Genomic DNA, 16,012 nt, shown 5'->3' on the forward strand with positions numbered 1-16,012 from the left:
CACACACTATCACCTTGTATGCTTTTAAAGGTTGCTTTGACTATTCTTGTCTGGATTCTGACCTAGCAGGGCTTGTAATGCCAGAGCTGCAGGGATACACACATGCAGGCAGGCAGGTTGGTGCTAACTGCTCTTGGTAGTAACCAGGAGGGTGGAGAGTGGTCCTGCTTAGAACAGCAGCGCCTTTTGTGTCTGCCTTTTTCTGACAGTTATTTATACACCCTGTAAACCCACAGCACATTCCAGGCTGCCACAGACGCAGAGAGAGCAGCACCTCACCCATGTGTGTCCTCTTTGTCTCAATCTGAGCTGTCAGGATCGGGGATGATGATGCTTAGTGGTCTAATGAAGAAGACAAAAAAGCTGATGTGATTCTCGAGGAGCATGGAAATCCATTACACTCTCCCCACTCCTTTTTTTTTTCTTCTTGTTTTGGCATTTAATTTGCTCTTGGCTGTTGCATTTTTATGACCACTGCTTGTGGTCTTCCATGACTCATATTAATGGGAGGGCCTCCTTCCTTGGCAATGGATTCCTCAGTTTATTGTTAGCTTATTACTGAACTTGACTACTTTGAAAAGTGCAACACTCTTTCTCTCTCTGCCTCTGTCCAAATCTCATGGGACGTCCTCTTCTGACTTTGTGGAAAACATTAATCACATTTCCCTGGACAGCTTTTCAAAACAGCAGGGACAATAATGCATTCAGGGTTTTCTTGTTAGAAGGAAGCCATATTTGCTTTATCTTTAGACTGTGGATCACTCTCGGGAAATTGGTGTATAAAAGTATTTCTCATGTTTCCTTACGTAAGATGCTTAATAAACTGTTTAAAACACGCCAGTCACTGATGAAGATATAAGATATACATTCTTTTTTTCTTACACTTGCAGCTCAGGAGAGTCATTTGAGGTTCATCCTCTCCTTCCTCCTCTTCCATTTTGTTCTGGCTGCAGTTATGTGCAGATTTCCTGTAGCAGAGTCCAGAGAACTGTTGGAGGAAGTCCAAGCACTAAAGGACACCCTTTCCCCACCTTTTGAACCAGACTCCATTTTTTACTCGCTACAAAGGTCCCACGAGCTAATGGTCACAAATATGTAGTATGGAAGCAGTATAGTGCTGACAATAATTTCACTTCTGGATTTGTTTGTTTGACTTGTATTGTATTGTGCTTTCCAAAGCGTGCTGTAGATTTTTAGTACAAACATACAGATAAAGATCTGTTGCTCCGGCACACATTCCTGTAAAAGGAATAAACGGATCTTTCAAACACAAGCGGCACTGTCTTTTTTTTTTTTCTTTTTTTCCCTCTTTACCTTCCTGATTATTGGCAGGCTTATAAAGAGATTTCTCCCCCTGTAAACATTAAGCCTGATTACAAATCCCTGTGAAGTTGCTCTGCTGTGCAGCCTGAATTGTTTTAAATGCTTGAGATGGACTGTAATTAAAAAGGGAGAGTCTTGCCATCTCAACCAAGGTAATCATCTCTGCAGAACTGCAGTCATTGGAATGTATAGTGTATGAACTACTCAAACGTCAGTTTCAGTAGAACCTTGATAAATATCTCAAACACATTACCATAGGATTTTGATTAAAGCTGGATTTGTGGGGAAAATAAGACCAGCAGTCTATGGTTGTAATTAGTTAGTTTAACACTTTGGTTAGTTGGTATTTATGCAACAACATAACTAAATCGATAATAATCAGAACATTGTAGCATTGTAGTTTTATCCAGCGCTGCGTTCAGGTCAATCTTGAGAGAAAGCTACTACTGATGGAAAGTAAGGGTCGGCATATACTAGAAAACAAGTTGTTTGTGTGACATGTTGTCGGATGTTAGTCTCGGCCATTATTCTTCCACGATACGAACAGTTAATAAGGAATGACCTTCTATTTTAACTCGACATTGTAACTAACTTGTCTGCTACAGTATGAATGAGTCATAGCCTAACTCTCACACTATATTCAAACTAAACCACATTTAAACTTACACATAGCTGGTGCAACAGGCTGCTGGAGTAAGGTCAGGTATCCTAGGAACAGGAAATCTGAAATGTCCGGTTGACTTATTAGTCTAAGAAACTTGCCAACCAATGTGCAGCATTAAATCCTTGTCATTTCCTCCACATTGTCCTTTGTTTCCTGTCCCTGCTGTAAGGCCATTGCTTTCAACCAAACATTGACATGCTGATACAGTATTTTGTTTCCAGTGGCTCAAGCATTTCCAGCCTTAAACAGTAAAAATGTAAATTAATAAAGTAGATGTTTTGGACTGAGCTTGGAGGATTTGTGCCTTTTTAGAATTACATCATCTTGTCTAGAAAAGCCCTTGAACTGCTGAAATAAGATATCAGAAGATTCTGTAGGAAACCAAGGCTTAGCAAGGGCTAGTGACCTCTGCCTGCATCCATGGGAGCTCTCAGATCTGGATGTCAGGCTTGTGGAGCTGAGTTATAAACACGCCGCCAAGCGCACACTCTCCTCTGACGCCGCTTATTTATTTTTTGTTGGTTTTGTTTTTAATGGAAGCTTCAATAGCAGAAGCTGAACAGCTTGCTTTACCTTCATGAATGGAAATCACTGAGTGGGGAAAAGCTACTTGGCTGTGTTTCCAATGAGTCTTTACAGGTGTGTACAAGACAAATCCTACTAAAAGAGGCCCTCTGGTGTGAAGGTGGGGAGATTACTGACTGTTTATGTAAAAGTATTTTTTTTTCCTTGTAAGAGTTTCATTTAAAAGCGGAGACATTGGTGTCAGGGAGGATCAGGGGTTGCATGGAGGTTGGGCGTGAACGTCTGACATGAAGGCCGTGCTGTTTCAACCGCACTATTAAAGGCTTGAACTTTGAACCTCAGCTCTGCCCTGTCAATCAGCCGTCCATCAGGGTGACATGACCCTGAAAATTGGCACTCATGTCTCCTACCCCACTTTTGTCTGTCTGTTCTACCTTTCCATCATCGTCTCTGTTGCTGCTCATTCTCACTGCCAGATGTTTGTTTACAATTATTAAAACCCTCATGTTACCTTTTTTTTGTCTTCCCTTTCAACACAGTTCAGCAGCATGCGATAGTAAAGGACTTAACAGTGCTTAGATGAGGTTTTTAACTAATCATGTGTGAAAAGCAACACAATGCTTATATACTAGAATAAGCCTGTGTTCAGTGGAGTTAAAAATAGACATGCTTATTTTGTGGATAGTGTCTGATTGTTCCTTGTGTTTCACCACATCAGACTATCTGTGCTCTCGTAAATCATAACAGCTCTTCAAAGTAAAAAGACACTGGTCAAATAGCAACCATACTTATAGACTGTGAGAGAGAGGGTGCTCTCAGCCTTTCAGGATTAAAAAAAAAAAAGTACACAGCTATAACTACCAATTTTTACAGTATTATTAGCAGGACTTATTCCTTGTGAGTCATAATATGATTTGGTGTTTCTTCTATTGAAGACAAAGCAAGATGCATGCTGATGCCTTGGATGAACTTGACTTCGGTTTGTTTTACTTCGCTGTTTACGGTTCTCTACAGCATACTAAAGGTTTTAGATTTCTAATATGCAAGTAATCATATCAGTCAGTGAATGCGTATTCACTGAAAATCAACTTGCAGAGACCTGCAGCTTGTTTGAGATGCGTAATCCATCACTATAAACATTTCATCACGTTGTATTTTTTTCACATTACGTATTATTGTTTATAGTAATTTAGTTCATGGGCAGGGACTGTTTCAAAAACTCCCTGTTGATGTGTTCAAGGACAATCTACACCTGAGATTTTATAGTTGTTGAAAAGCAACTTTCTTTTCATGCTATGCATTTCATAACATGCGTCTTTGCATGTTTGTTTTCTTGATTATTTTCAAATAACATAACTTTATGGAAACAGCAGTTGACAAAACTGAAACAGAATCTCAACTGGAAGGCAATTTAGGAGCTGTTCTGGAGCTTTTAATCATATCATGTCTTCAGCTGATCCATTTGCTGAAGAATATGTGATCTGAAAAGAACCAGAACAGCTACTAAATGGACCCAGAGGTGCCCTATCCAAGGTCAAGGCAGAACTTTGAACTTCAACTCTTAAATAAAGACTTACACAAAGTCATCTGAAATTAACTAAAAAATTAAAATTTGAACATTGACATATCTGTGACAACTGCATAAACTCCATCTGCTGATGAAGATCATGAGATATGATTTAAAGCTCCAGAACAGCTACTTAATTGACCTTAATGTGAGATTGTTTTTGTCAACAACACTTGTGAATACATGCGTTTTGGCTCCTGAACACCATACTAAGGAGATTTTTTGATAATGGTTCCTGGAAGGACAGAACCCAATCTAAATACTGTCTATGTGGTATACTTTGAAATGGATGACTGTATAGTAGAGCTGAAACTATTGATAATCTAAATCCTTTTCCTATGATAATAAATATGAATATCTTTAGATTTTGGACTGTTCAGTTAGAGAAAACATACAATTTAAAGATGCAAATTTAAGCTCTGGCATAATTTCTGATAATTTATAGACTAAATGAGTCATTGAGAAAATAATCAGATTAATAGAAAATGAAAATGTTGATGTAGTTAATGGACTAAAACATGCAGTACAACCTTTTCAGTGGCAACAAATGGCACTGGTTTTTGCTGCTCTGACCATTATGTATGGGCATAAGCTCCGGGTAGTGACAAATATAATCTAAGACACTGCTTCAGTACACTCAACGGAGCCAGTTGAGGTGGTTCGACACCTGACAAAAATCCCCTCCTCCATCCCTCTAGTCTCTCAACTGTACCAGAGTTCTTGGAGAGAAGCTGGAGGAAGTTGTAAGAGGAAAAAAGAGACACTTTTCTTGTTGTGCTGCCACCACAGTCCTGACCTTAAGTATCTAGAAAATCAATGGATGTTTATTTTGAGGCCCAGTAGGGGTTTGGCTCAGAACTACACATCAGACCTTTTTATAACTGCTTATGGTGGCGGAGGGAGCTTAGCCTCAGGTCTTCTGGCAGAGCACTACAGGTTGTTCCAAGGACTCTGCTTATAAGAAAAGGTGACCTGGTCTTTTGCTGTCAAAGCTCCTGAGGTCTGCAACACTCTGCCAGAGCTGAGGCTAGCCAGATCAGTAGCATCTTTCAAACCACTTCTTAAAGCAGAGTTCAACAGGGAAGCATTTTTACAATGTGCTTTTATGTCCTGTGTTTATCGTTGTTCCAAACCTGTCTTGTCTCAATTGAATTTTTATTTCCATTGTTTCCTTTTATCTACCCCTTTTCACTAACTTTTTAAATCCTGTTTTGTAAGGCGCTCTGTAGTTGATGTAAACGCAGTGAAATAGTATCCCCAGTGTCCCCAATTAAATTGTGGGAGTCGAGATAAAATTTAAGGACATTCAAACTTTTACAGGTTCACCATTGATAAAGTAAATAGATAAATTTTTACTGAAATTGTGCGCCTGTGTACAAGATTTTCCCAAGTGCATCCCCAGATGTGTGGCCCAGACTTAATGGATATGTGATTTTTATGATGTTTAGTGCAATACGGATGAAATTAAATCTCTACCCAAGAGTCTCTTCAGTTGGCCAATATGTTGGAGAGGGAGCTTATAGGAGTCTCAATACGTCGCCGCTGCTGTGAAAAGTGTCAGAGGCGGGGGTAAGCTGAGAATAAGGCGTGCATGGAGTAAGGTGGCGGAATGAGGGCTTGTGGGAGATACGAGAGGGGTCCAGATGTACAGCTGAGCTATAAAATGCACTGGTCTGCAGGCAAACATATGTGACTTTTAATGAGCGTAAGATGAGAGAAGGAAACAGGCTAATGGATGGATATAAAGTGTCACCATGTAACCATATGTCACTGTAGAGCTGCATGTAGCTCAGGTAATGGGCAGGAAGTGTAAGAACATCCTTTCCCTCAGGAAATGGGAACCATTGTTGATGTGGCAGCCGTCATTGTGCATCATAGCCCACAGCAGCAGAATCTAGATTTGTGATATTTGAAGATATGTGAGAAGTTGGACTCTATTTCCTGGAACAGAAGGCCGATATATAGTGTGTGTGTGTGTTCACATGCTGAGGCCTCGGAGTGCTACCTCTGTCAGAGGTCTGTGTTGTTTTATGAGGCGCACTAGAAGCAGGGTGTCATTGTGATTTATGACGCTCCTCGCTGCATGTGGAGGGTTCGATTTGGACCAAAAATAGACGTACCCTGCCAAGTACACAGTGTCTCAACAGCATGGCACTTATTGTGTATATCACGCTTTATTACATGTGTTCAGAACATAATTCAAGATCTAAATAGACTATTGTGCTTTTTGAGGATGACAGTGAAATCCCTCAATGGTTACAAAGTCAAAAACGGTCTCTCTATCTTATTGTAAGAAAGATCCGCTGATGCACCATTTAGTGCTTTGGAGACCAAAGATAGGCTCCATCAAAATTCTGACTATGTAAGATATTTACGCCCATAATCCCACATTATAACTACTACCCACATTTACAAAACAACCAATCAGAATATGACATAAAATGATGCAAAATACACTGGTGAGCTAGCATAATGCTAAACTAAAACCTCAAATTCACTTCACCAAAATAAGCATTTCATGTTTTCCTCTTTCTCCTTGCCTGCGACCAGCGTCACAATCTCATTTTCTTCCTCTATAAATTTTTTTTTAGGCATATATGAGCCAATGCTATATCAACACTTGTTTGTTTGAATTGCTGTGTATTCAAAATACATATATCTAACAGTCTAATGCACCTTATTTTAACATGTAGTTTGTATATGTTGAAGTTGTCTGGTTTGCTTCTGTTCAGTATGCAATGATGGGGTCACCATTTGAATTACATTATAAATCTATTTCACACTGGAATTAAATGCATGCAGTTTTATTTTTCTGTCTATAATTGACTGAAATTGTGAGCGCGGTGAAATATTCTTAGTAGCGTGCTTACCGGCCACCTAAATGTAAAGATGTGTTAGGTAGATTGCTGTATTGGGATTTTAGAACTGCCCTGATTATGCACAAAACGCTGATAATCTGTCTGAAATGTTCCCTTCAAATTTCCATAAATATTAATGTGTTGTGATTTGATGGGATCAGGGATCTGCGGCTCTGGGAGACTTCCCAGGGCTCCATCACAAGGAGTGATGGGTGTTGAATGTGGGGTCAAAGAAAGGTCACAACAGAAAAGCTGCCCCCGAAGCATCCACCCCCCCGAGGCTATACAAAGTGCTTTTCTGACGTTTCTACTTTGTGCTCATATCTGACTTTATTTGATAGCAGAATCATTCCATACTGCATTAGATTAGTTTAGAGAGAGAGAGAGAGAGAGTGTGTTGTATTACCTTTTGGCGAACACAGTGAAAAAATTGTGTGAAAAATGCACCAGGCTTTCCAAGTCATGAGTTGGCCGATCACTGGGAGTGTATAATGCCAGTCTCAGAGGGTCACGCTAAGGTAACTGATAGAACAGGTCCAGCTGGTCCAGAGCCAGACCAGCTTAATATCTTCTTTATCGGTCTGTTAGACCCTGCAGGCCTCGACTTGATGAAATGCAGGCTGATGGCAGAAGGTGTGAGTTACGACTAACTGAGGAATCATGACACAATGTTCATACAACAAGCTTCTGTAATCCTGTGAACAGCTTTTATGTAAATCATTATGCTCACTTGAGCTGTAGGTTCAGCAGGATTTAATGATTGGCCTACAGAGACTGAACTGAATAAGATTGTTAGCATGACTACACATTACTTCTCATGTACTATATGCTGTTTCTGTAAGACTGTTTATTTTTGATTTCTACACTCTTTTAGATAAATATGAAGAAGGTTTTTACATGTTGAATGTTATGAAGGCACACTCGCATTGTTTTCTGAAAGTTGCTGTAGGAAAATCATTCTGATTGCTAGGGAATGGGTAGCATGTATATTCAATGTTAGCATGTCTATCTAACTAGCATGGGAAGTGGGTCCGACAGCAAATCAGGATTCCCCCAAAATTGATCACATGATTAACAAATGCCTCAAATCATGTGATAATCACACATCAATGTCTAAGAATGGGTATTTTTAGTTATTCTCCACGGACACAGTGTGGTTTAAAAAATATGCATTTTTGCATTTTTAAAAGTTCAGTTTAGCATGGTGAAGTGGATAGAAAAGGATGCAATATACATACTTATATGGCCTGTGTGTGTGTGCGTGCGTGTGCTTGCGTGTGTAATAGGTTTATGCTTTGCACTTTGTAATTTCTCATAAAGAAAGAAGAGTAGATGTGAAGAAAGAACAGTAAGTCTATGGGGGGCAGGGAGGCAGGCTGACTGGCCTAAACAACACTGGCAATGAAGAATGCACCCCCTGCCGTCTTGACCTTTGACCTTGCCAAATGTAGGCCTCAGGGGCAGCCCACGCCTGTGGAGAGACAATGCTGCAGATACCTATTGAGCCCTGGCTTTTTACTCCTTTACAATCCCCCTGCTTTTTTACGAAGCGTTCTTTACTACATAAAAAAATTCTCACCATACAGGGTCCAAGTTTGGATTTAGAGCCTGCATTCAGGGGGTCGCTTTTGTGCCTCCACACAAGGCTGGAAGGGGGAAACTCCCACCTCTCTCTCTCTCTCTCTCTCTCTCTCTCTCTCTCTCTCTCTCTCTCTCTCTCTCTCTCTCTCTCTCCCCCCCCCCCTTTTATTTTTCTGCTGGGTTATTTCCCCAAAGCCCTCTGACATTCTGGCACCTGTTTTCCTCACAAAACTGTTAATTTATCACTGAATTATTAACTAAGAGCCCACAATGTGTCTGGCACTCTGTGACATGTCCTGACTTCCTATATATGTGTGTGAGGCATTGGGGGTTGCCATGGGAACGGGGGGGGCTTTTATCAAAAAAGCAATTTTATAAAAGCAATTTAGCCAATGTCTCCCCTCTACGTTCTGGAAGATCCACCACCAAAATGGCTCAGCTGGAGAATGTTATAGGATTAATAAAATACATGAGATAGTAGCAATATTTTGCATTGAGGAGGCCTGATGGGAAGCTGTCTGTGTTCTTTCAGCTCAACAATTTTCGGGGAAGCGCATATTGCCCATCACAATGGATGTGTAGTGCAGGATGAGCCTCTGTAATGAGCACAGTGGAGTAGGTTGGAGTGAGTGGCCTGGACTTTTTATATTTTAGGAATATAGCTGACACTTGAAGGGGGGGAAAAAACTGGACCTGGTTGGAAAATAGAAAAATCATTTTTTACTGTTACGTGGAACCAGAGGTATAGAAACTAGTGGTATTAAAGACCTAAAGATGAAAGCATAAATCTTGTGGTGGTTTATGTAAGAACAACATACACACGCAAAACGGCATGACGCTGCAGCTTATTAAGAGATAGGTCATCTGTCTAGCACAGAGAAAGGGCAGTGACTGTGCAGCTGTCACAGGGTTTGAGATGCTTATTTCACCACCGGCGGTGAAGACTCTTGACCGGGTAAAGCGATAGTTGGGTCAGAGTAGCACAGATGGAGGCACTAAGTAACACACACTAGCCTGCATAGTGTTGGCTGAAGTATGGCTAAGAGGTGGAAGGGGGGGGGCTCCCTTTGTAGCCATGAAGAGCAGCAACAGGGTTTTGAAGTGGATACAGGCAGTTACTGAGAGCAGATCGAGCAGAGGCGGGGTCCAGCATGGAGGAATGTTAGTCAAAGCTGGCTGCAGGGGCCCAGCCAAAGGGAGTTACAGCGGTGTAGTCAGGAGATGGAGGGAACAAGTAATGATTGAGCAGACAGGAGAAGTTTGTTTCTCATCTGTCTTCAACCCAAGACCGAGAAGAGAATGTGGCATGTTTTAGATTTTAACCTGAAAGCTGCTCCACACATGATGAATGAACTGTAGAGGCTGCTGTGCATCAGCATGTTAGTTTAAATCCGTTTGCAGATGAAATAATCCATGTTGCACGGGCTTGATTTCTAAACGAGCTTGTGTTAGAACCTGCCAAGAGGCAAACCAACAGTCCAGTTCAGCCTGCTCTTCCCAACGCCACTACAGTAAATCTTTACGGTCAGAGATCACACTGCCTGCAGGCACTCTCAATAAAGAGTCCCAGTAAAAGACAAATGCTTTTGTTGAACATGTCTTGCGGGGGCTGGTCAGTCCATCAGGCAGACAACCTTGCATCTTCTAACAAATTGCTTCACACACACACAAGGTGTGCAGGTGACGCAAAGCTATCGATAGCCTGACTGTTATGTCTCTTGTGCAGGAGATGTTGTATGAATCGAAAATATTGAATTTTATTTTGAAAAACTCTTGTCTTTTAAAGATTTAAATCAAATCAAACTGTTCCAAGGGTCTCCTCTGAATAACATGGAACACATTTCCCCCAATCTGTGCTTCTGTAAACTGTGCCAATAAATTCCCCTTGACATGAATGAAATTATATGGGGAGCATTTTTGCCCAATAATAAATGCCAATGAGAATTCCTGAGTAGGTTCAATTAAATTCCACAAATCTACTTTGGTTGGCCTACGTTGTTTCAGCCCTTTTTTTCCCCCTCAAGATATCAGTCGGATTATCACCATTTCTCCCTCATATAATACTCAAAGATAACGTACTGTGCTGCTATCAGCATCACAGCAGGATACCTTTCATGTCCTCTGATGTAAAAGGCTGACTTTCCTTTTTGTAGTGGCACTGTTGTAAGGAAGCAATGGGAGCGTCTGGCAGATGCCTCAGGGCTGACCAGCCCAGTGAAAGCAGATCTGTGAGGAGATGGAGCTCGAACAATGATAGGTGAATTGGGCACGCTGAGTGATGAAATTTCTTCCACTCTAGTTCTCTCAACACTCACCACACCAGAGCCACTGCAGAGACCCACCGGTTACTGACGGAGGCCAAATTTCATTGCAGGACAAAACTAAAAAAAGGGTTTTAAAAACGGACTGGGTCAAAACTGAAGCAGATGTTCACAGTTTTTAAACTTTTAGCCCTCAAATCTGTTGAGGGTTCTCTATGTAAGCTAACCTCCTCTTAAAGTGCAGAATGTTGCCATAAAGTGCAACAGTGCAAAGAGGCATGAAAGCAGTCATCACGCATGACATTTAACAGGGAAATGTGGATATCTTGGGATCGGGTTTGTTTCCCTCCTATTCTTTCTTGCTGGCTTTGCAGTCTAGATTGGGTAGGGTAGACAGGTAGGGAATTTAATATTTGCCCCATCAAACAAATTTAGCTATATCTGAAAAGCATCAGCATTTTCTTTTGATCACTGGGGTGATTTTCAACTCTGGTATGTCCATGCACATTGATCTACTGGCCCCACAGTGGGCTGATTTGCTCTCCTTCTGGATATGGATCCTCAGCCATGCGTGATCCAATTAGCATGATGAGCACCGGGCATAGTGTGAGGCTAATGTCTGCGTGTCCAAGAGAGTTAATGGATTGTTAGTATGGATTTCCAGCTCTCCCTAGAGTATTTTAACAGTTGGTGGGCTCTCTACAGGGGTTATTGGCATCCTTAAACCATTGTGTAACTATATAGCCAAGCCTCCTGGTCAGCTATATAGTTATACGCTCTGTTGATACTGACAATGAATAGAGGAGCCCTTAGAGAAAGCTGGTAGTGGCAACATGCACTCTTGATGCAGTGAATACAGTGTGCAAGCAGTTTGCATGCAAATAAGCTATTTAGGTACTGACTGCTCTGGGGGCAGAATTTTTTGGTATTTCTCAAAAAGAAATATTTCCTAAATCAGCAAAGAGAACCACTTGGGCTGCAACTAATGATTGTTTTAACGTTTAGTTAATCTGCCAAATATTTTCTTTATTCATGTTTTTGTCCAGATATGCCTAATGTCACAAAATAATGAATCTTAACTCAATCAATGAAAAGTTTCCCACAATCCCAGATCTTCATTTGTTTTGTTTCGCTGCCCAACAGTCCAAAACCCACATATATTCAGTTTACAATTAAATCAAACTGAGAAAGGTAGCAAATCCTCACATCTGAGAAACATTTGAGCTTTTTATTGACGAATGAAAGAAGAAATAAATTATCAAAAAATGTTTGTGATGTATCTGAAAGAAATAGTCTGAGAAATACACTTTACCGAGAGTTAGATGAGAAGAGCGATGCCACTCTCACACCTGTATGGTAAATATGAAGCTGCAGCCAGCAGCCGTTATCTTAGCGTGGCACAAAGACTAGAAATAAGGAAACAGATAGCCTGGCTCTGTCTGAAGGTAGCAAATTGGCCTATCAGCACCTCTAAAGCTAACTAATTACACTATATATCCTGTTTGTTTAAACTGTACACAAACCAAAGTGTAAAAATTATATGTTGCTAGGGTTGCTGTTTCCCCTGTAAGCTAAGCTAACCAGCTGCTGGCTATAGCTTCATATTTCCATCCAGATATGAGAGTGGTATTGATCTTGTTATTTTACTCTCTGCAGAAAAGCTCTTCATACAGCAGCAAATACAGTAAGAAACCAATCCAAGCCAAATGAGTCCTGTTACACACTAATAAAACTTGACAAGATGAAAAACACCCCTACAAGTTGCTTGTTCTGCAAGGAATGAGGGCAGATTTGATAGTATGTGTGTTTTTTAGTACAACACATCATGTCTGTATGTATTGTTTCTGCAATAAAAGGCAGTCTGCCTCACCACAATGAAAGTGTTTTGGCGAAATGGATCGCTGTGGCATGTGATCCTCATGTTTTCTATTCACAAGGAGGACAGAAGAGGGACACTGTTATTTAGAGCAATTGTCTTCAGTGTTTTGGAGGAAGATTTTGGATCCCCACCCCACCCATGCACGATGAATTCTTGTCATTCAAGGTGCTGAAATCCATTCGACGCTTGTTTGTTTGTGACTCCAGTACATGTAGTTTTTGTAGTTACAAGGTTAGTCATTACCCGTGAAATCGTAACAGCAGTTTCATAATAAAGGCAGATCTAAACCCTCGAAGGATTTAGCACTCTGATCCGCAGCCAAATCACCGGGCAAATGTGATTCAAGGATGCAGTAAATTAGTGGCAAGACAAAGAGGAGGAATTGGTTCTGCCTCTGAGGTTGCTACAAAAATCTCTCAGCTGCTCTCTTGATGTTGCAGCATGAGAACAATTAGATTCAGTACACAGCCATCTTCCTCTAGTATTAAAATAAGTAGCCATGTACTACAGTTACCTTACTATGATTTTAGGGGATGTACATTCATTTATAGTGTTTTGATAGACTTGGTGGATTTTATTTTGGATGGCAACGTCGGACGGATGTTTGGTCGGCCAAGCCTTTTGGTCCATACTGAAAAATTACAATTACAGGTTAAATCTTTTTTTGTTTGTCCAATACTTTGTTTTATGACCAAATACCTGCAAATCTAAGGATATCCCCAACATACTCAACTAAGGTGATGAACATGGTACACATTTTACCTAATAAATCTCACCATGTTAGCATTGTCATTGTAAGCATGTTGGCATGCTATTGTTAGCATTTAGCTCCAAGCACCACTGTGTGGTGCAAAGGGAGAGTCTCAGAGAGCCGCCAGTAATGGCCATAGATGCTTAGTCTTGTGGTCATAACACCCAGAACACTACTGTGAGAGGGTGTTAGCAAAAAGCTGTTTATTTTAATGGTGATCAAGTGGAAAAGGAGATGTTTTTCACAGTGCATGTTATTTGTAATTCATTTGTCTGATTTTTTTAAAATCGTAGTACATGTCTGGGCCTTGACATGGAATACATTTCTTGACATTCAAGTGCTAGTGCAGAACCAATCATCCTATCACTCTGCTTTTCTGGCTAAATCCAGCGCTCAATCTCACATCATCAGCCTGGATGACAGCAGGCAGCTGAGTGAAATGGCTGTAGTAACACAGATGCTGTGTTGGGCACATTGGCTTTCGGAGACAGTCACAGTTAATGCCCCTAACCCCATCAATTTGTGAGCTGAGATTGAGTTTCCAGAGCAGCATGGGGTGTGTGGTAAAACTGTTGACTGTGGCAGACGCTGAAGTTTGCTTTTGACGGACTTCCAGACCAACATTGTTGGGAGGCTCCGGGTCGTCTTGTTCACGGGACAGACCGTCTGACCTCTGCTGTCAGAGAAGGCCTGTGGTTGACCTCTGGCGAGTGCATGACTACATATGTGTAACTTGTGCAAAGAGGAGACACAAAATATGAGTAAAACAAATACACTGTGCAAACTCTCTCTCTTACTCAGTCTGCATATGAGAGTCTTTGTGCCTGTTTATGCAGTGAAGTCACTGTTTTTACCAAAGGAGCAACAACAGGTTATCATCAACCTGGACAGTAACCAAACTCCAAGCTTATGTCACCAAGCCTCAAGACAGCACAAATCATTATATTATATTAATTATAAATTTAATTATAATTATTAATTAAAAGTGTTTGGCTGGATACATTGGATGGTACAGTATAAAATTGGACTATTTTCCAATCTGTCTGTTTTTATATAATTTCCCTCCCCAAGTAATTTAATGCATTTTTAGTCAATAAATTGGTCATAACCTGAAGGATATAGGTTAAATAAAACTGGGTGAAACACACACTGACTACTTTCCTTCTCCCGTTGGAATTTTCTGAGCTGGTATGAGATTTCATGCAAGGGATCCCCTTCTTCTTCTGTACTTGCTGAAGCAGCAACAAATTCACAGTGCCAGTAGCCGCTCTTTACAAGATACGGCTATTTTCTATTCACAGCGTACAGGACTCTTCCCTCTGATATGGAAAGTGAGTCTCAGATATGTGAAATGCTTGATCAGCTCTTTGATGTTTAGGACTACACTGATGGCTGAACCCTATAAAAAGCACCAGTTCTTGCATAAAGTTCTGGCTATAAAGCTTCTTTTCTGACTTTATGATGCTGTATTAATATCAACTCATCATATTGAAGGTATTATGATTAAATTTAAGGCCAGTGACTGGTCATATATGCCTATGGAAGTATGGATCACCTATCTCAAGGGGCTCCAATAATTCACAGTGCTTAACACTTTAGGACTCAGAAATTTCTTCTTTACTGCAGAAAAAGTAGGGGTTTTTTTCAGCCGCATACCCAGTTTACTCTTATTGATGAGACAGCAGGGACGGCATGAGTTTGCTCTATTTCAGCCTCTTTAAAGTGCAGCAGTGTGCTTCTCTGCTGCTGCTAATTCACCTCAGGGCTGACTGCACTCCTGTATTTTTTATTCTACTTTCTAGTCTCCTGAGCACTGAAGACATAATTTTAGACAGTTTCTTTTTCCAGCTCTGAAATTTGAAATAAATATGAACATTAAGGTCTTTCCATCCTCCATTTTCCTTACTTCTCCTCTGATATATTTTTTTCTCTATAGATGAAGCTGTGGAACAAGTACAAGGTAACCAGTATCCCATCTCTGGTGTTTGTGGACGCAGCAACGGGGAAGGTCGTGTGTCGGAATGGTCTGCTGGTGGTCAGAGATGACCCTAAAGGTGAGATCGGCAGTTTCTGCAGCCACACACATACGCGCATACACACATGCAAGTGACCATATAATTAGTGAAGACATCACACTGATTTATTTCTAGTCTCTGACTTCAAGCTCACTAACCCTAACCCTCAACCCCAAACACCAACCATTCAGCCCTAAAAATATCACAGTTTAATGAGGTAAGACATTTGAGGGTCACAAGGACAGAACAAATTCTGAATTCATGGTGGGTAGCATTCTTGAGTCTCTGGGCTGTGGGTAATAGACGGGATACTCTCCTTGAATCGTTTCTTTCACCAACACCATCAAGACGCCGGTAACACCCAAATTCACTCGCTCTGGGTCTACTCTACTGTCACACCTGTCCCCCATAAAAAAAAAAAAAAAAAATAGCAGGTAGGAACTAAAATTCCCCTGAGGCAAGGGCACATGAATGAGCAATTAAATGTAATAGAAAGTACACAGTAATGCTGGTAATATTAGGAGTTGGTCACATGGAGACAAACCGCTGTGGGCGCTTATTCTCCAACAACATGACGTACAGCTTAGT

The 16,012-nt window shown here is 40.8% G+C and overlaps 1 protein-coding gene across 1 annotated transcript in view; it reads left to right on the plus strand.

Annotated features, from left to right (window-relative positions):
* The window catches only part of nxn (nucleoredoxin), a 55,021-nt gene that overhangs the window by 26,314 nt on the left and 12,695 nt on the right, over positions 1 to 16,012 (plus strand). Inside the window, exon 2 of the mRNA XM_038693576.1 lies at positions 15,346 to 15,463. Coding sequence (XP_038549504.1) covers positions 15,346 to 15,463 — 118 coding nt within the window. The remainder of the gene's footprint in view (positions 1 to 15,345; positions 15,464 to 16,012) is intronic.

The sequence above is a fragment of the Micropterus salmoides genome, unplaced genomic scaffold, assembly GCF_014851395.1.
Source record: "Micropterus salmoides isolate LMB-PRFRI ecotype aquatic unplaced genomic scaffold, ASM1485139v1 Ms_hic_scaffold_3, whole genome shotgun sequence".
NCBI classification, from domain to species: domain Eukaryota; kingdom Metazoa; phylum Chordata; class Actinopteri; order Centrarchiformes; family Centrarchidae; genus Micropterus; species Micropterus salmoides.